This window comes from Podarcis muralis, chromosome 1 (genome assembly GCF_964188315.1).
Source record: "Podarcis muralis chromosome 1, rPodMur119.hap1.1, whole genome shotgun sequence".
Taxonomy (NCBI): Eukaryota; Metazoa; Chordata; class Lepidosauria; order Squamata; family Lacertidae; genus Podarcis; species Podarcis muralis.
The window spans coordinates 47,108,573-47,129,295 of record NC_135655.1 but is presented as its reverse complement, the minus strand read 5'-3'; the positions used below and the strand labels follow the sequence as shown (position 1 = coordinate 47,129,295).

General features: G+C 44.5%; 1 protein-coding gene across 5 annotated transcripts in view; it reads right to left on the bottom strand.

Moving 5' to 3' along the window:
* Window positions 1-354: 354 nt before the first annotated feature.
* SLC8A3 (solute carrier family 8 member A3) overlaps window positions 355-20,723 on the bottom strand; it is a 164,909-nt gene continuing 144,540 nt past the window's right edge. For 4 of the 5 annotated variants that reach the window (XM_028725121.2, XM_028725137.2, XM_028725127.2 and 1 more), the window contains 5 exons: window positions 20,225-20,242; window positions 6,379-6,503; window positions 4,982-5,081; window positions 2,639-2,914; window positions 355-949 (listed from right to left, as the gene is read on the bottom strand). In XM_028725121.2, the coding sequence (XP_028580954.2) occupies window positions 573-949; window positions 2,639-2,914; window positions 4,982-5,081; window positions 6,379-6,503; window positions 20,225-20,242 (896 nt within the window). In that variant the 3' untranslated portion in view covers window positions 355-572. The remainder of the gene's footprint in view (window positions 950-2,638; window positions 2,915-4,981; window positions 5,082-6,378; window positions 6,504-20,224; window positions 20,243-20,723) is intronic. The other variant, XM_028725148.2, reaches the window with a different exon arrangement.

Genomic DNA, 20,723 nt, shown 5'->3' with positions numbered 1-20,723 from the left:
CATAGACATTGTTTATGCAATGTAAAAAGAAGAAGAAGAAGAAGGAAAAAGAAAAGCATTTTCATCTCCAGCACTGACACTGGCGTGAGGTTTGGATGTGTTGACCATTTTCAGGCCCTGACTGAGTGCTAAAAAAGGAAAAATATAGATCAAGTAAGATTTGCCACCCCCAGTTTTTTTTTTTAAAAAACCACCCAAATATCCACCCAAATTATTTATAGGCTTTCCATCTGAATACGTGACATTTGGTAAGGCGGAGGAAGGAATAAAGTTGAGGTCAGCAGCAACGTTTGAACAAATAGGTACTTTGAGAAGCTGCTGGCATTTCTGATTTGACTGGATGGGATCAGCGGCTGGGTTGACATGGTTGGCTTTATTTTAATTGTCAGGGTTTCCCCCCCCTTGTACGAGGATAGTTTTGCCCTTCTTTAAAGCCCAGTTGTCCTTCAGTCTGGGCCGTTATGGAATCTTGATTGATAGCTGTCAGTCCTGGTTTGACAACGCTTTGAGGACTGGCATCCAGTGAGGTAACGAAGGAGGGGGAAAGCCCTCCCTTCTTCCAGCTGCGTGGCTTAGAACCCTTTGATGTAGCAATAGGCCTCCAGGGTGGCAAACAAAATGTACAGGAGCCACAAGCTCACAAAGAGCAAAGTTGTGGCAAGTCTGCACCCTTTGGGGCCCCCCAGTTCCCCTCCAAGGTGAGGCCGCCTCCGGTACAGCAGGACGCTGACGCAGACGAAAGCGAAGATGGTGAACAGCGTCACAGAGAAGGCCAAGGTGCCTGCTGACACGTGGAACTCCTCTCCCTGGTAAGCCCAGTAGATGGCGGCCACTGACCACGCCAGTCCAATGCCCAAGAAGACGTTGACGGCATTGCTGCCCGTGACATTGCCAATGGAAGCATCTGCATACACGTCCTGGACGGCGGCTGCTTTGCTAGCAAAAGTGTCTGAAAAGGAGAGGTGAAACGAGGGCATGAGGAACAACGGAAAACAGCGGGTGGTGGGTCAGTCATGCTAACTTAGAGCAAGATACTGGCAGACAGAGGATGGAGGTATCTTTTTGGGGTGCAAGGAGAAGAGCCGGAAACGTAGGCCCCACTTCAATGCGGTGGTAAACATCCTTGTGTCTGGGCTAGAGCATTTCAGTCTGCAATGAGAACTTGCATAGTGGTGAAGGGATTTTATCTATCTGTGTATTTGTTGTGAGAAAGAGCATTTAGTTGTGTGAACCCCAGCTGCAATCTGAAGTGGTGCATCCCAGGTTCAGGTATGACTATCACCTCAGAAGAATCAAGGCTTGACCTGAAGGGTCAATGCATATAATCAGTGGAATATGCATTAATCTAAAAGGTTTAGAAGCCACCTTTTAGAGTAACTACTCATATACAATGGCAACGCATAATATGAAAATCCCAGATTACAGTGAAATGTATTCAAAACATAAAAGGTAAAAAAGGTAAAGGACCCTTGGACAGTTAAGTCTAGTCAAAAGCAACTATGGGGTTGTGGCGCTCATCTTGCTTTCAGGCTGAGAGAGCTGGTGTTTGTCCACAACTTTCTGGATCATGTGGCCAGCATGACTAAACTGCTCCTGGTGCAATGGAACACAGTGAAGGAAACCAGAGTGCACGGAAACACCACAGTGGTAGCTATTTATCTACTTGCACTGGCGTGCTTTCGAACTGCTAGGTTGGCAGGAGCTGGGACAGAGCAACAGGAGCTCACTCTGTTGTGAGGATTCAAACCGTTGACCTTCTGATTGGCAAGCCCAAGAGGTTCAGTGGTTTAGACCACAGCACCACCTGCGTCCCTTCTCATTTTCTCATCACCTTCCTCATTTTCCATTATTGCATTATTCCATTTTTTCAGCCTGGGGAATGCATTCTCTTGTGAGCAATGTTCTAGGGGCTGCATGGTGGTGATGCACTGAGCCAGAGGGAACAAGCAACAGACAGGACACTTAACTGTTTTTCGGTAGGTTATATCCCAACCACAAAAATTCAGAGGTTTTCTCTCTCTAGATAAATACCCCACCTGTCACCAGATCTCCCACCCCCACCACTTCCAAGCAAACAAGAGACATTATCAGAGTTCAAGGACAATTTTCAGCCAGGCAAAAAGCACCTGAGGAACAGGGCCAGTGAGGGGTGTGGCCTAGTAAGGGGAGTGGCCTGGAGAATGACCCAAGTGCCAAAGAGAGAGGCCAGAAGGCCACTCTCAGCCACTCACCTCAGGTCCCCTACCCCTCCATTACTGAGTATTGTGTGTTAAGAAACCTCTTAACTTCATATGAAAGTGTTTGCTTTTCATGGAACAAATATGACCATGTCAAGAGGATAAGTTGGTGTGTGGTTACATGATTACTTCTTTTCCCCACAACCCTGCTCCCAAGCGATTTCCAGCACTTGTTCTCCCAAACAGCCTGAGAGACTAGGGGGGAAAGTGCAGCATTGTGGGGTAGAAAACAAGTTGTGGAATTGCCGCACCAGGAGAGGAGGAAGGCCATGGCAGGCAGGGGAAAGGGGGAGCAGCCTCTGCTGCTGGATCTCCCTAGCATATTCTGCCCCCCCCCCCCGGCACTGGTATGACTGGCCAAACATAGAGAAAGCCAACCATTCGCCCAACAGCCTCCTCACCTGGAACTGAAGTCCCAAAAGCCACAAAGATAACAGCAGTCACTGAATCCTTGAGGCCAATGGTGCAGCCGAAGTGAGAAGCCAAGTCTCCAATGACGGCGGTGAGCATGCCGATGATCAAGATGGACACGATGAAGCAAGCCCAGCCGTTGCAGTACTCGGTGGGTGGGACGCAGGCAAAGAGCACCTTCCAGAAGACTGTCAGGAAGTGCATGACATAGTCAAAGCAGGAGGGCAGGCGCTCTTCGCCAGACTCATCCTCGTCCTCATCGCCAGCTGCAGGAAACAGGAAAGAGGAAACCCTGAATTGGTAGTCTCTGTGGGAACCACACTACATTGAGTGTCACCACTCCACAACGTCACAGGAAGTTCTTGTGGACAATGCTGAGTTCTGGTACTTGCTTTCTACAGCTGCTTTGTTACCCTGACCTTCTGCAGTAGGGGTGGAGAACGTGTTCTCCAGATGTTGCTAGACATTGTCTCTGATCATGCCGGCCGAGGCTGATGGGTGTTGGAGTCCAACAACTTCTGGAGGGCCAAAGATTGGCTGCCCTTGACCTACATCTTCCCCCTCCACCTGCAGACATGAATAGCCCTTCCTGGACATTAGCCTGCCTTCCTTGCTTGCAGTATTCCAGTCCTACCTTGCTGCTGCCTGACCCTCCCAAAAGGTGCCTCAAAATCTGATCTTGCCATGAATCATTAGACTATGATTCTTGCCGGCAAGAACATTCATGACCTTTAGAAACACAGAAGTAGTGAGTTGCTTACTTTGGGAAGCTAACCAGGAGATATACTCTCCTCTAAGCTGACCATAGTAAAAGCCTCTTTCCACTCAGAGGTCTTAATTAGAGCTGGAAAAATAAATGCTTCTGTTAGCTTTACCTTAGTTTCCTCTGCTTCTCTGGGACTACTGAGGGTTAGGAAGGTGAAATGCTTAAGGACAGCAATGGGGTTCCCCACACCCTGTAATGGTACCAGCATCTTTGAAAGTGGGTCAACAACAAGAGAAGCATCTCTTAATGCCCTTAACTTTGTTCTTGCATGAGGACTCAGAGGATATGGTCATATTTATTACCATAGCAACAGCATCATGAAAATACTGAAGGCCACTCAGGCATTCTTATTCATCTTTTCTCACACGAAGCAAGCAAGCATACATTTGAACTCAAAGGGTATTCAAAGAAATGGCTTCCCTGCACAACACAGTAGTTGAACCACACATTCACTGACAAGACACTGGGGCACAGGCTTCTCCTTGTTGTGAGGTTTGCCATACCGTAACACACTCTGGGTTATTAAATGAAGCTAGCAAAATGGGTGTGGCACGTGGGATACCTGGCATCAGGGTGGAAGGATGGTTTTGCCCTCATCACAGCAATGGCTCCAAGTGCAAAGTCATTTATATGGAAGAAAGACAAGGGGTGTCCTTGGAGGCATCCTTCGGGGTGGCTAAGTCTGCTTCCCATCCATTTTTCTTATGTTGGCTGATTGGAAATTAACCCTTCATCCAGGAAGAATGCAACATGCCCAGCAAGCTAAGGTGCCTCATGAAACATCTCGCAATGGGGTACCACAGCTTGAAAAGGGAAGCAGCTGTTTTCTTCTGTTTTATTTGCTACCTTTTTATATTTCTATTTTGTGCCAAAATATTATACAGTTTCTTTGTGGGGCTTTTTTTAATGGAGATGCTTACTCCTGGGTGAATTCCTCACTCATAATCCCAGCCACAAAAGAAAATTGTTTTTAAGCACTGTTCATGACTGAGAACTAAGGGGGCAATTTCCATGCTTCATGTGAGCTGCCAAAGTGTAGGTGAAGCTGGGATGAATTAAGTGTCTAGCAGACCAATCAACCAGTTTAATCTTGTTGATTAATCAGGATGGATCCATTTTAATTGGTGAGGGCTACTTTTAATTATTGAATCTGAGAATTAAGTGAGCAATGCAGTTCATTTTTGAGGCTATTTTGATCTTGGCAAGTCTCTGTAATAGAAACTGGAGGCGGAGGGAGAGAAAGTTCAATAAAAAAAGCTGCTCCTTTTAACAATGACTGATCTCACATTTCCTTGAATATCTTAAAGAGTCACCTAGATTTACGTTTTGAAAAATGTGCAAATAAAAAAAGGTAACATTTGTTGTTTAAAATGCTGGTGAACAGTCATTCTGTGTCCAATGTGTGGGTGAAACAAGATAGCAAAACATAGGATGGAAAACCTGCAAAAACTCTGGCCCATCTGCAAATCTGAGGCCTCTGAGTGGAGACCTTAGTGGTAGGTGGTGCAGGGCACAGTGATAATGAAAATCCTCCTCTCTCACTGTGGGTCCCAGTACCCCATCTCACCTGCGCTGACAGTAATGGCTTCCAGGAACTGGTCCCGCCACGAATGCGTTCCTACAACCAAGGCCAGGTTTGTCTTCTTGATGAGCTTGTCCACAGTACTCTGTCAATGACAGAAACACAGAGAATAGGCACCTGTTTGTGTACAGGAGCAGCAATGTACTGCATAGCTCCTCCCCCTAGCCTTCGCACAAAGAGCGTAGCTTTCTGTGATGCTTTTGCGAACACAGCTGTACATGCCAAAGTTCTCTGTGGCAGGGTTAGGGACAGGAGCCACTCAGGGGTCCTCCAATTCCCGATCCAGTGTTGACCAACACAGGAGCAAGTCCCACCCCTCCAAACAGGGCTCAAGCTGATGGCCCCCACCACGTCTTGAGGGGGTAAATTTCACAGTTTAATGATAAGAAAACTATATTCCCACAGAACAAACCACTGCCATGTTAGGAAAGAAAAGAAGAGGAGGTAAGCTTAGAAGCCTGTCAGTTGGAAGGCAAGCTTCCCTTGATGGCCAGCTGGTGGCCCTAGAGTGAAATCTGCCTCTACCGCCCAATTTCAAGACCAAAGAAGTGAAAGAGACCGGAGGAATCCAAGGCTGAAGCAGCATGGAAATGATATCCTGCACGTGACCCAATGCTCTCTACTTCCTTTTCAGCTCTTGACTGTGACTGTGACCACAGTAAACAGGTTTTATGTCCATCTGCTACAACAAACAGTAAGGCAAAAGGGAACAGTGCAAGCAAATGTTTTTACTGACAAATGTATAGGAATATCTCTCTTTTTAAGAAGCACAGTTGTAAACATGACTGCGCAGACTGAGTAGGCGCTAAAGAACAACATTTACTATCATCTGTTCTTTCATGTGAAGCATAATAAGGAATGCTTTTTCTGGTGATATATTTGCCAACTGCTTAGGCTTAGGAGATTAGCTTCTTTTCCAGATTTTTCTTTCAATGGCAGCCATTGGATTAATCAACGGAATGAATGGTGACAACTCTTCTTAGCTGTGCATGGCCATGTAATTGTTGGGCATATCTGGCCAAGTTGCTGTTCAAACAATCTATTTTGGACTCATCACTCAGGATTGGCTGGCCTTATTTTCAGCAGTCACATGTCAGGAGAGGCTTGTTGGATGATAGAAGGCAGCCTAATTCTGTAATGTTGTAATTCAAGCAATTACTCTATTTCTCCTCAGATTCCCCCCTATCCTTTTCTCCATGGTCTTGCTACTTATTTTTCTCATTTTCTTCTCTCCCCCCTCAGAGCCTCTTTCCCTGCCCTTCACCGTTGTTTCCCTTTTCATACACCACTCTTTCTTCCCTTCCTTTCATCCTTTATTCATTCTCTGGTCAATCCTTTTCCTGTACTTCCTCCTCCAAAGTCTCCCGATACCCAACACTGACCTTGAATTCATAGGACTCTTCAATGATGACCTCCAGCTTAGGATGCTCGCCCAGTATTGGCTTCCCCATCTCTGCAATACGCTTGGCTTCCTCCTCTTCCATTGTCAGCTTCCTTTCTGCCACTTCTGTGGGAAAAATGTCAACATACAGAGAGAATGTCCTCCACACTTCTGACAAAGGGGAGAGGACATTGGGCAAAAGAGCTGGGCTGGGCAGAGAAGGGGCTCGTATGCTGCCAGTCTCCATCACAAGCTCCACAGAACAGATCTCATGAAGGTGGGGCCTAGGCGTTGACACTACTTACCTCAACTGTCTTATATTGGCCAAAACAGAGAGTCAATCCATTTTTTGGGGTCAGTTATACTTTTTTCTTTTCTTCTTGGAAATGGAAGTTTACTCCAGATTGGGCAAATGCCCAAAGTGGGAACTTGCTGAAAATATTGGAACAGTTTCCTCCGTCCCTACTGTTTACAATTTTATATTTGCACTGGTTGTTTTCTAGAACCACAATCCAACACAGACTTGCATACACTGACTCAAACATCCAAAAATTCATGCTGTCTTGTGGCTTTAGTCATTTTAATCTGGATTTTCTTTGAGGTCTTGCTATAAGTACATGAAAATGAGAAAGTGTGCATTGTTTTGGGACAACCTGATTATATGAGAATATGAAAAGAACACATTGATCCTTTGAAAATGAGAATAGAAAAAATTAGCAGATGTCAATATTTTATTGGAAACAAAGATTTCAGTAGGCAAATGCAATAACTCAATATGAAGTGAATTGATCAAGGAAAGGAAATGATTATTTGGGGTGAGGATCATATTATTTTGTAAGATGTCCTTCTATGGCACTCAATGCTGCTAACTCAGCTTGGGAGAGATTGAGGTATCTATTATTTCTTTCTCTGTTCTTTTAAGAAAACTTCAATGGTTTCTATGTTTGCAAGGAAGAAGAAATTTCCCCAATGATTGCACAATCACACTTGGTAATTTGTTCAACTTAGTACTGAAGGCTCACTCATATACACTAATGTTCAGTTATGTGTGGAACACACACAGAGAGAGTTATGCGTGCACATGCACTTATTGTTTCCTGTGCTTCAATGAATCATTATTTGTTGCATTTATATCCCACCTTTTTTAACTCTAAGAGCTCCTAAGGTGGCATACATGGTTCTCCCCCTCTTCATTTAATCCCCACAACAACTCTGTGATACCCCCGGTAATACAGGGGTTAGGCTGAGAGGCAGTGACTTGGCCAAGGCCGGCCTCTCATGTCCTTGTCCAACACTAACTGCTATGCAACGATGGTATCTCATTCATAGAATCACAGAACCTTAGAGTTGGAAGGGACCCTGAGGATCATCTGGTCCAACCCCCTGCAATGCAGGAATATGCAGCTGTCCTTTACAGGGACTGAACCTGCCACCTTGCCGTTATCAGGATCATGCCCTAACCAACTGAGCTATCCGGGCTGACTTCATACGAGTTCTTTTAAATGTTCAGAAGAAACAAATCATGAGTGAACTACAAGGTTTTCATCGCCCCATTGTGCAGGGGTGGGGAACCTTTTGGAGCCCAAGGGCCACACTTCCTTGTGGCCAACTTCTGAGAGCTTATTGAGAATGAAGCGTGGGGTTAGAGGCAAAGTGGCTGGAGCAATGGAATGCAGTCGTTAAGTAGGCCATATTCCAGCCACACAGAAACCAGAGGTTTCTACACCCAAACACCACATACACCTCTCCAGGCAAAGCAGAGGCATTATCAGCCAGGCAAAAACACTTGAAGAGGTGTGTGGAGCAGGGCCAGGGAGCGGCATGGTTTGGGGGCAAGGGGTGCAGCCCATGGACAGGCATGGTCTAGAGCTGTTTATAGAGGCCTGGAGGGGTTGTATTTGGCTCCAGGGCCTGAGGCTCCTCACACCTGTCATAGCGCAATGAAGGAACTGGGAGGACGTTTCACTGAACAAAATCTTGTCTTCAGGACAGGGAGGGAAAACAAATCAAGGTAAATGAATTCATTAGACCATCTTCGGCTAACTTGGTGCCCTCTAGAGATTTTGGATTGCAACTCCCATCATCCTCAGCCAGCAGAGCCAACGGTTGGAGACAATGGAAGTTGTAGTCCAAGAAAATCTGGAGAGTCACAAGTTATCCATCCCTGCACTAAGTCTTCCCCCACCCTGTACACCATTCACAGATCTCTTTGTTAACAGGCAGTACGTATATAGTGTTATTAACAACAACAACAATAATAGACAGAATTTTCATGACAAAACTATTATGCTTCTGCCAAAAGTGCTTGTGACAATATTCTATAGAGCAATCTCAATCCACGCAGGAGGTTTTGATCAACAGAGGACAATAAATAAATTGAACAACAAGAGTAAGAAAGGATGGAGGTAAGCAAGATAAAGCATTGAAACAAATCTTTTAAAAATATATCAAATAATCTACAATGTGGTGTATAATTTATAATTTATATTGTACAGCAGGGTGAACTTTCAGGATTTGCTTTTGCTGCTTTGGCAATTTTGATGTTAGAAACAGCTCATTGAAAACTTTCCTTGTCCATGGTGCTGATGGGAGCTGCTCATTGAATTAATAAAAGCAACAGAACTTAGGACTTCTTCACACTTACCTTTTTCCCACTCTTTCCAGACATGGCCTGTACTTTAAAGCTCCATGTCTGGTGGCTCCCCCTTTTTTGCTCCAAAGCTTTCCCCACAAAACATCTGCCTCTAAAGCTCAACTGGAGCAACTGGTTTTCTGCTGAAAACACGAAGTGAAGTTTGCTCTCCAATGTTTTATGCATTGATTTCTATCTGCTGCAGTTAAATAAAGTCCACCCCCAACTGTAATTGGTTCACTCTTCTTTCCAGGCTGTGTGCATTTTGAGAGATGGCCAACCTACTCTGCAGGTGGTTCTTCCTCCTTTAAGGAAGATGTCTGCTTCATATACGATACTGGTAGCATGCTGGTTTTTTCTTTGTTTTTTGCAGTCTTTCCCACATGGATCTGTTTGTGTCTGCCTGGGGCATCAGACACTTTGTGAATTTGTGCATGATATGAGCGACACGGGAAGCCAAGGATTACAGCCTCCTGGTGCAGTCTTTCACACACTTGCTAAAAAGTAAGTCTCAGTGTGTATCATGCTTTCAAGCAAACACCTATAGGGCTGTGCTTTTAGAGAGCAGTCATGAACCTGTGGAAATCACTTCCAGCCATTGCTGTTGGTGTTATTATCATCCTTACTAGAATTGATGCTCTGCCTTTCTACTGCAAATGTTCAAAGCAGCTGAACAGTGGCCCCCTAAAAATGCAAAGAATGAAAGTCCCCTATTAAAATTAATCTTAAAACAAAAGAAAGGATCACAAAACCAATAGTAGTCAACACCTCCAGCTGTCAATTAAGATACAAGACTGAAATAATAAGAAGTCTTGTTGGTCTACCTGCCTGCAGGTGAGTAGCAACAGGCCAGGTCAACCTCCCTCAGGAGCACAATCTAGTTGAAAGTACCCTGCCCTGTGCCACATATGAAACAACCTACAGTGCTGCTTTGGGAAAGCAGTAGAGTTAGTAGCTATGTCAACTAGTGTCCTTCTCGCCTTTCTTTGATGAACACCCTGGCCGTTCAGTTATGCACTGGCACGCAAAGGAAACATAACCCAGGAGTCTAAACCCTGTAGGTGCATGGGTTATAAGGCTTTCACTTGGATTTATGAAGACTTCAGGTCATTCTGTGAGCACAAGATGCCTGATGTGAAAGGACTTATAAATCCTGCATGGACTCCCACAGGCCTCATATTCTCCGTAAGAAATTATTCAGAGGCTAAAAACTCTGCACAGATGCTCCATATATCATTAAAACTTTGCCTCAACTCAAAAAGCCTTCCGGACTACAAATATTATTAACTTTGCAAGGCCAGCACAATTTACAGAACACACAAGGACTCCTGTTTCAGGAGACCACATTAATCTGTTGTTGCAGCAGCAGCAGCAGAGACAAATCCATCCACCTTTTGAAGTCAGTAGCACGTTGAAGTGTCAGGGCTCTTTTGTGAGCTCCCACCGAGTGCTCCAGACTGGGGAATCCCCTGCATGAGTCAGAAATAGCTCCACAAAAGAACAGAAGCAGAGACTAGATGCATCTCTGAATGTCGGAGCCATTATCCTTTAATGCTCCTTCTAGGTGTTCAACTGAGGAATATCCCCAACCACTTGAGTCATCACCATACAGAATTATGGGCATCGCTTTTCAGCACCATAAACTGAATTCATCTTTCTTTCTTTTCTCCAACACTAAAATTTCCAGAGGCGATAGCAATGGTGCTAGCACCTGCATACTATCAGAACTGAAGCAACAGGCATTTGGGGGGGGGGGGCGGACTATGAGGCTTAACAAGTCTTCCATGCACTTCAACTCCAGACCTCACTAAGGAATCGTCCACAGGTCCGTGATTTTTAGGCACAAGTCTGAGTGGGCTTTTTGTTTATCCTGCCACTTTCCTGGGAAAACCTACTGTTTAGAACATTAGAACAAATGTCAACCCATGGAAAACCCAATTGCTGTCTGTTCCGATTCAGTGCTAATCAGCAGGTTTTCCTGGGGAAAGCAGCAGGAGAAACCAAAATTCCCTTTCAGATCCATGTCTAAAAATTACAGACCTGTACCTAAAAATTATGGCACAAACAGAATGGTGGATGATCCCTAGCAGTATTTTTTAAATTAAAAATATAGGTTAATAATAATAATTTATTATTTATACCCCGCCCATCTGGCTGGGTTTCCCCAGCCACTCTGGGAGGCTCCCAACCAAAAATTAAAAACACAACACAGCATTAAAAATTAAAAACTTCCCTAAACAGAACGAATAACGAAAGCAAACATGCACAACGAATTAACAACACGTCGTGCCATTTCTGTCATAACTGGTATGTGTTTCAGGAGAGAAGAGGTGGAGATAAATGTCCCATCTCAAAGAGAGGCATATCCTACGTTTTCCCCCAGATAAATTTGTCCTGGGCTGAAACACATTGCTGGAATTGCCTTGGGCCCACAGATGAAGTCCCACCAAATTGTGGCAAATGACTCAGACTCAGCTGTCCCCCTGCAAAATTTCAGTTGCTGTGTTAGTTTTTCTGGTGGTATAAAAATGTTTTCCTAACAGTCTATCATGAAAGTTTGCACCTTCTTCCACCTTTAAGGGACGATCAATCTAGCAGCAACCAACAGGTAAGTAATAAGTTCATTTGTGGATATATCGGAATGATTTCTGGTATGTCCATTTGTAGCTGCTATGTGCAGGCTAGAGATGGGAAGGCCTGGGGAAAAACCTGAAAAAATGGGGGGGGGGGGAACGAGGGGGAAATCTGGCCCCCCCCCCATTTTTTCCTAGGCCTTCCCACCTCTAGTGCAGGCCACTTGAAATTTCTCAGTGAGATGTCTGTGGCTTTAGGGTAAGCTGCCTATAAGTGCATCCCCAGGTGGACTGAGTGCTTTTCTCCAGATCACTTAAAAGTGATCTGAAAACATCTGTCTGCTCAGAGAAAGTCATTCAAAGTCATTCATTGGCCTGCAGTACATGGCATGCATTCCTCTGCTAGGGATGCCCTAGTCATTCCTCACTTAAACCATGGGGTGCATCTTCCTGCAACAGACCCAGCCATCCTCTAGAACTGAAGAGACAAAGGTGTGTGGCATAGAGCTCTCCTGCTGTTCCTAAGCATGGTCCTGGAGAGGAGTCACTGGCTGCTGCTATGGGCACAGTGTACATGGGCCGCATGCCTGGGCATGTTGCAATGTTTTCAGCACATTGTGTGCGCAGCTGAGGGCTATAAGGGGAGTTACAAGGCTCCACGGAACCCTTTGAGCCTTAGAGAGGAGACCAAGAGATGACAGGCATCTTCAAATATCTAAAGGGCTGTGATATGTGAGGCGTGAAGGCAGCTCCCTGCATGGGCCTTTCCACCTGGCCTAGGAGGTGGGGCCCACACTCACCAGCCCTACTGAAGAGGCTCCTCATGAGGCCGGAGGAACATCGCCCAGCTAATGTTTTATTGATTTATTGAGTTTAATATGCTGTAAACCGCTTTGAGATTTTTATTAAAAATATAAAACGGTATAGAAATTTTAAAAATAAATAATAATAATAATAATAATAATAATAATAATAATAATAATAATAATAATAATAAATGGAGCAGGCTTGTTTTCTCCTGCTCCATAAACTAGGACCTGAACCAATGGATTCAAGTTACAAGAAAGGAGATTCCAACTAAACATCAGGAAGAACATTCTGACAGTAAGAGCTGTTGGACAGTGGAACAGACTCCCACAAGAGCTGGTGGACTCTCCTTCCTTGGAGGTTTTTAAGCAGAGGTTGGATGGCCACCTGTCATGTATGATCTAACTGTGATTCCTGCCTTGCAGGGGATTGGACTAGATGACCCTTGGGGTCCCTTCCAACTCTACAATTCTACGATTCCTTTCTTCTATGTCCAGCCTGTACTTTCTCACTCCCAGAGAAGTATGCCATTCCCCCCCCCCAAAAAAGGCATCGGAACTGACTGTTCCTGGCCTAATCCATTCACAACAATGATAACGACAGTCACAACTTTTCATGTAGCACCATCTCCCCAGCTTCTGGCACTCAAGAAGCCATACAGAGAATAACAAATGCACAAAGATTTTCAAGAGAAAGGAAGATACCATAAAGGAGAAATCGACTGCTGACAAGTCCACAGCACAGTTAAAACAAATCGGCTTTCAGGTCCTCTTTAAAGATAGGAAGGAAGGCACAGCCGTGAACATTGAAGGGAGAGATCGGCGACGAAGGCACAATCGCCCACAGGCTTAAAGTGGCAGGAGTCCCAACAGCAGGTATGTCCGGGAACAAAAAAAGCTGAAGAGTTTTTAATTTGACAGGTCAAGTCTGTCAAGGTGAAAGCTGCCAAACTGCAGCTTAATTATTAACCAGCCCTGATTTGTTTGCATCAGCCTCAGTACTCAGCTTTCAACATGGCTTGCACCCGAGACTCCCAGCTGTCAAGTCCAATTAGTCCTGATAAGGTCTGGAGATGCCAGGCAGGGAAATGAATGTGCCAGTTCCTCCTTGGCTCCCATCTCTGCTTTCCAGATATGGCAAAGGTTGGGAGGAAATAATTCCACCTTAACACCCCTCGTTCTGAACTTAAGCAAGTGCTAAACGGCAGGCGGGAGGCAAGATGCCCTCTTTCTGGACAAGGAGAAATGGAGGGTGCATTTCCAGGAAGGTGGGGCAAACCTACCCTTATTGCAAGAGGTGTAAATCACAGACACTCTGGAGTGAGTGAAAGTGGTTCCAAAATGATACTGATATTTACGTTAGAGGAAAGGAAGGTGAGTCTTCACTGAAAACATCACAAAGTATTTATGTACAGGTGGATAATGATCACGTCCATCCTGGACATTACACTTCTTGTGATGACTGAGACTCCTGTGACAAATTCCCCATCTATCTATCATCTATCTATCTATCTATCTATCTATCTATCTATCTATCTATCTATCTATCTATCATCTATCTATCTATCTATCTATCTATCTATCTATCTATCTATCATCTATCTATCATCTATCATCTATCTATCTATCTATCATCCATCCATCCATCCTGCATCAATCACCCTCAATATAAAAACGAACTGTAGGATGATATAAGAAGACATTTAAAAACTATCAATTTATTATAAACCAAACCAACAGTGCAATAAAACTAGGATGAACCAGCTAAAAATGCTATAACATGCCTGGGCAAATAAGGTTTTAAGCACATGCCACAAAGAACACAATATTGGTGTCAGGCATGCCTCCCTTGGGTACACTTTTTGTGTGTTATTGTGGCATTTTTTGGATTGCACTATTTATATTTATCATTTAAAATTTGTTTTAAACTTTACTGTACATTGCTTAGAAAACTATGGTATGGGGTGATTAACAAACAATACAACAACTATTAGTTTAGATAATCATGCATTGGTGAATTGTTTTACATAGTGACAGATTGTGTGAATTATCTGTTGTAGGAGTATTTCACTGCATAAACTGTGATGAACTAGGCTCTGATGACCCATAAGTTCAACATGTGTCTGACATGTCAGGATATTTGAACAATGAGTCACTCTGCCAGAAATTTGAGTTGGAGTAGCTTCAGTCATAACTTAAGTGTAGTTCCTATTTACATGACTACTAGAATTCCATATCTCTGAATCTTGGCAATGTCCAGATATGAAACTCTGGACTCCTTCCTTATCTTTGGCGTTACATAGCTAACCCTCATGACCAAGATTCTCAAAGAGGGAAGGGGTTAGAAGAGTCACAAAGTCTCTCACCCTGTGGCTCTAATTCAGATACATGTGTATCTGAAGAAGTGTGCATGCACACGAAAGCTCATACCAAGAACTAACTTAGTTGGTCTTTAAGGTGCTACTGGAAGGAATTTTTTTTGTTTTGACTATGGCAGACCAACACGGCTACCTATCTGTAACTGGAACTATGGAAGGCACCACATTGAGCCGCATGAAATGGAAGTCCATCAACCTGTGTATCTGAAGAAGTGTGCATGCACACGAAAGCTCATACCAAGAACTAACTTAGTTGGTCTTTAAGGTGCTACTGGAAGGAATTTTTTTTGTTTTGACTATGGCAGACCAACACGGCTACCTATCTGTACCTGTGGCTCTCGACATCTTTTGGAACTTCAAAGCCCAGTTAAGGTGCCATAACAGTTAAGAACATATCAATATTTCCCAGTACACCTTGTGCCTCTAGAAGATTCTATTTTGAATGTCAAACATTCAGATAGAGTCTCATTGATGGTGCAGGCCAGGAACAGGCAACCGTGGCCTTCCAGATATTGTTGGATTCCTCAAACTTCCCTCAGCTTTTGCCCACATGGTCAATGGTCAGCTATGATGGGAACTGTAATCAAGTAACACTTGTAGAGCAGAGGTCCATCATCCCTAGCATAGGTCAATGTTAGAATATAGGATTAAAAATCCCACATGCTTTCATCATTCCTTCACATCTTCATACACCCTAATTTGAATTGTTCTGAATTAGGATAGTTTTAGGTAGGCATCCTTACAAACATGTAATGCCTAGTTCTGAGAGACAAACAAACAGGTTATCAAGAGCAACCGAACTTCTGAAGGGCAGAGAATACATGTAATGTACATAGAAGACTCATGAACATGGGGACAATAATACAGCCATTGTGTCACACTGTCACAGAGTAAGTGAGTGAGAGAGAGAGAGATGGAGGAGAGGAGGAGAGTGAGTGTGTGAGAGAGAGACAGGGAGAGTTTTCTACGCAGAGCTGGGCCTAAAGAAGGCTACACAACATAGAAGTTTTGTGGTGGTGGGGAGGCAGAAGCTAGAGGCAAAGAGACTTCAATGTAATTTTCAACGTAATTTTTTCCAACACTCCTGAAATGTTTGCATTTTCTAAATCTAACATGACATGGACTAAGTGAAAATGTCACCTCCATTCTTTACTTATTAGTCATGATCTGTCCTGAGTGGCACTCTACGTGCGCAGTGGCATATGCATTTTTTATGTTGCTCTGGATATCATCTGCCACAGGATTTACAGGGTTTGAAGTACATCGTCCATGCGTCCAAGGGATGTCAACGAAGCCCGTGGAAGGGGGCCCGACTGCAGAAGTTAAGTGGAGGAGAAGTGTCATTATATAAACCTTGCTCACTCAACAGCTCATCTAAAGGAGGCGGGTGCTGTCTGGAGCAGATGTGGCTGGTGAGGAATTGGTGCTGTGTTCTGGGCACCTTTTTTCTTTCCTAACATGGTCAGAGATTTAGCCTCTTTCCTTATTAACTTAAGAGCAACTTCCAGTAGTGCCAAGTGAGTGAATTATCCAATGCTACCTGCCAAAAGCAATCAAATCTGAGCACAAGAAAGGGCAGAAATCGTATTATTTTAATACATATTATTTGGTTCCAGAAGATCTGATTAAATTAGCACACTACTGAATTAGAGCAACAAAATTACTATGGGAACAGCTGAGAAAGACTTCCTGAAACTGAAGAGCTGATCGAATTATAAGAAGGAAAGCGCCTCTTTGCTTCCCAGTTATTCTCCAGTTGATGTCTCTCTCTTTTTGTACACAAGGGATCCAGGTGTGTATACAAAGAATGTAATACAGAAATGTCTCTGAAGGTGTTTTAGTTTCGTCTCTCTAGATAACAGGAAGCCACCAATCACAGCAGCTTCTTGAATCCTGAGTGCATGTTGGCATTGAAATGTACATTTACAACTAAGAGAGTATGCATATTCTTGTGCCGTTCTTACTCTACTTTATACAGTCATACCTGATGTTACGTTTGCTTCATGATACGTTTTTTCAGGTTGTGTCCTGCGGCGACCAGGAAGTACTGGAAAGGGTTACTTCCGGGTTTTGCCGCTCGTGCATGCGCAGACACGCAAAATGACATCATGCGCATGCGCAGAAGTGGCAAATCGCAACCCGCGCATGCACAGACACGCCGCTGCGGGTTGAGTTCTATTCATGTTGCGAACAGGCCTCCGGAACGGATCCCGTTTGCAACCAGAGGTACATATATGCTTTTACAGATACTTATAAATTCTTTTTGGGGTGGAAAAAAAATGATGGCGAGAATCATTTCTAGCTGACAGAGATTTGGGAGCTCGTTACACGCTTGGTCCCTGTGTGCTTCCACCAGTAGCCCCCTAAGTTCCATCCACTTCTTTTTTCTGCTTGAGGAGCTCCTCTGCTAACAGGGATTGGGTCATCTGACATGCAATGTTATGCAGACCTACTGAACGCGAGCCAAAGGTAAGGTGCCATTACCGATGAACACACTAGGTGAACTCTGTGGTGTGTGACGGAAGCCGTATAACTTTTAGACTGGAGGCAGGGAACAGCTTTTAAGAGATGTGAGCGATATGATAAAGGCATTGTTGCCTACGATGTAAACACTCGTCTCCTTTGTCCTGTTATCAGTAATGACCAGTCTGGTGGTTTGCTGCCAGGAATTTCTGGCAGCTGCTCTGAAGAAAGTAGGGGTGGCAAAGTGCATTCTAAGCTATAACAATGGGGAGGCAGCGGTGGAGGAAAGGGCATTGCAGTCGTCCCTGGAGAAATGTGTGGCTGCTTCCTGGAAGGCCTCAGCAGCCTATACAGGCATTTGGCCTGCTAGCCAGTCAGCAGCCGCTGCTTCTTGGGGGTTGCTGCTAAGAATGGGCTCAACTCCTTTCCTCAGTTATTCAGCTGCTGCAGCAAGTAATTATTTCCAGGGATTCCCTCCGCTGCCCACTGCTGCCCTCCATTATTCGAGACAAAAGAAGGTTTGCACTACATACACCTATACACTTTAATTTGTATTGGTTCACTGCCCAGAGAAAGTTAGTTTTGGATGGTATGCAAACAGTGTTAATAAATGAAATGGCAGTCTAGTTAATTTCTACACATGGAATGGGAAGGAGGACGCCATTTTGCCCTTTGCATCTTAGGCCAGCTTCAATGTACTCTTGGTGGGGTATCTCACTACTGTGTGACTTTAGCCAGCAGGCTTTGCCAAGACCATAACAATTCATAACAATATGCCAGGGACTCTCTCTTTCTCTTTCTCTCATTCATATATTATATATGCACTTTATTAGCATCAGATTTTGGCATATGTCCGTTATCTCAGTAACTCGGATGTCCTGAGCGTGGCTTTATTTCAAATGCCTCTCCGCAACAAAGCCTTCTAAGAAAATTTGATAGAGGGCACTTTGAGTTGGTCCACAGAGCTGCAGCTGTCACGCCAGAGAAGCACTTGTCAATCTCCATGCACATAGATCGTTTCTGAGAGCTGCAGCCAGAAGGACTCTGACAGATTCAGGGAAAGGGAAGGTGATGGTCCAAGCACATTTGAATGCAAAACACCAGCCTCATTCTCCGGGCTGTGAGACAGATTCTTATCATTTTGCACTCTTTTTTTTAAGGGCACAAGCTGAACCATAATTAGTGTGCAGGTGACACAAAGGGGAGACTTTGGAGACCAGGCTGACAATAGCCACTGTCTGATCCTATGCGAATGAAGGTGGCAAGAATGTCAGTCACTGAGGGGGGAGAACCACTAGAAACTGCACAGATGGGGAATGAAAGAGAGCTAAAGATGGCAAGCGAGGGCAGCAGGAGGTGGGGAAGTGGGAGGTGGAAAGCAACAGCAGCAATTACTGCTTTCCAAGAGGCTTGTTTACATCCTGCCTGCCTCTTGGTAATGCTGTCCATTAAGCTGTGGATGTAAATGCAAACCTTCTTCACATCGTGATGACAGGTCACTATCGACACCCACTAGAGTCTTAAAGTGGTGTTTTACAAATGGTAAAAATTTGTGCTTTCTCCCTTCTGTTGAAACCTCCAATGGAAGCCCCAGGCAGAAACGAGCATACAGTTCAGTCTCGAAATGGTCTTTTAAGTCAGGGCTACAGGCAATCTGAGTAGGGGCAGCTCCTGGGTGTCCCCTGATTCCTGATACAGAGGTAGGAGCAGGGAGCTTCTAGCCCTTCAACCACTTAACTCGTCTCAGCAGAGTCACCTGAAGAGAACAGTCCTCTTTGCCTGATAACAGAAGCATTGCCACTATGCTACTGAGGCCTTCACCTGAATGCACACAGGAGCCCTGGCAGCAGTTCAGAATTTGGGAATACCGGCTGGCGTATACCCGGTGTGGTGGCTAAATGTCAGGTCTGTCTGCAAGAAAACATTGATCACCCAGGATTTGTTCATGGATGAGGGGGCTCACTGGGCAGATTAGCTTTGTGACCCTATGCTAACCCAGCTGTGTCTGTCTGGGTACTTGGTGAAGCACCATTGCAGGGCAGATGGACGGGGCAGGGGATCATGAGATCATCCATAAAAATTCCATCACCCTCACCAGGAGATTGATGTGCACTGTGCCTGAGGGACTGCTTGTGGTGACCTGGCAACTTCACCATACAGTTTTGGGTGAATCTGGAAGCAGGGCACCTTTGACACCTGGGTGTGTGTGTGTGTGTCCCATCCTATTTTGTGATGGTAAGTTATTTAAAATTGTTGTAACGCACTCTGGGACCTTAACTTGAAGGGTGGGTAAATAATACTAATAATTTGGTAGCTCTCTCTCTCTCTCTCTCTCTCTCTCTCTCTCACACACACACACACACACACACACACACCTTCCCGGCACTGAGAGGGAAAGTCTGAAGTGGGTTTCTAAGTACACATAGCAGAAGGCTCTTAGAATTCATCCTATGATCACAGTTCCTGTTCAGATTGTCCAGCATACCATCAAATGCCTGCAGCAAGTATGCAAAAAGGGCTCCTTTCTGTACAACGACCTGCATCAACAATAATAAGCGCAGTGAAAGTGAGGGAGTTTCCTCTTCTGCTATTACTGTGCTTATTCAATCTGGGAAAGAGCAAGGACATAGCAAGGCTCTCCTGTTCTGGCAATCCCACCCAAATCCTTGCTACCTTAGAACAGATAAGAAATTCACAACATGTGTGTGGACATGGAGAGAACTCTCAAATTAGGTTGTTATCAAGGAAAATTTTGCTGCACAAATGCGCAGAAACAGGGGTGAAGTATCCTTTTTGGCCTGAGGGCCTCCTTTCCTTCTGGGAAGCTTTCTAAGGGGCATATGCCAATGGTCTTAAATTCATATAGTCTCAATGCACAGCTTGATACATGAAAGGTCAAGGAGCTCCAAATAAAAGGGAAGCATTGAAATCAAGGCCACAACAAAGAGAAGAACAGAGCAAACCAGTTAAGGGAGAGAGGGGGAAAAAAACTTACCTTGTGTCAAGAGGAGTGCTATATAAAACAGAAATATAAAAAAGAAGAGAAAAAGGGAACAGTTAATAACTTACGCATGGCAGTTTCATTTTGCAGATGACTGTATTAAATGAGCAATGAACTTGACTTGATGTAGCTGTGAATTTTCTGCCGCCACATGCTAGATGCAGGTTTGTGAACATGCCTGGTAGCAGCACAATGAACATGAAGCTGGAGAGAACAGGTGTGTCCCAAAGGTTCTGGCTACCAGAGGTTTTCCCCTTTCCTTCATGAGCAGAGGCAGGGAGGTGGGGCTTGAAGGGGTGGGGTGGGGTGGGTCTCTGGAGTCAGAAAGTATGCCAATTCGCAACACTTTCGCAAGATCTGGGATAAGCCAAAGCTCAACCCAAATAAGTTGTTTTTGCTGACGGGGACTTCAGTCATGTTAGAACCCTTAGAATAGTTGGTGCTAAGCGACTGTAACTTTGCCTTTGCTCAAAAAGTAAGATGCGAGTCATGA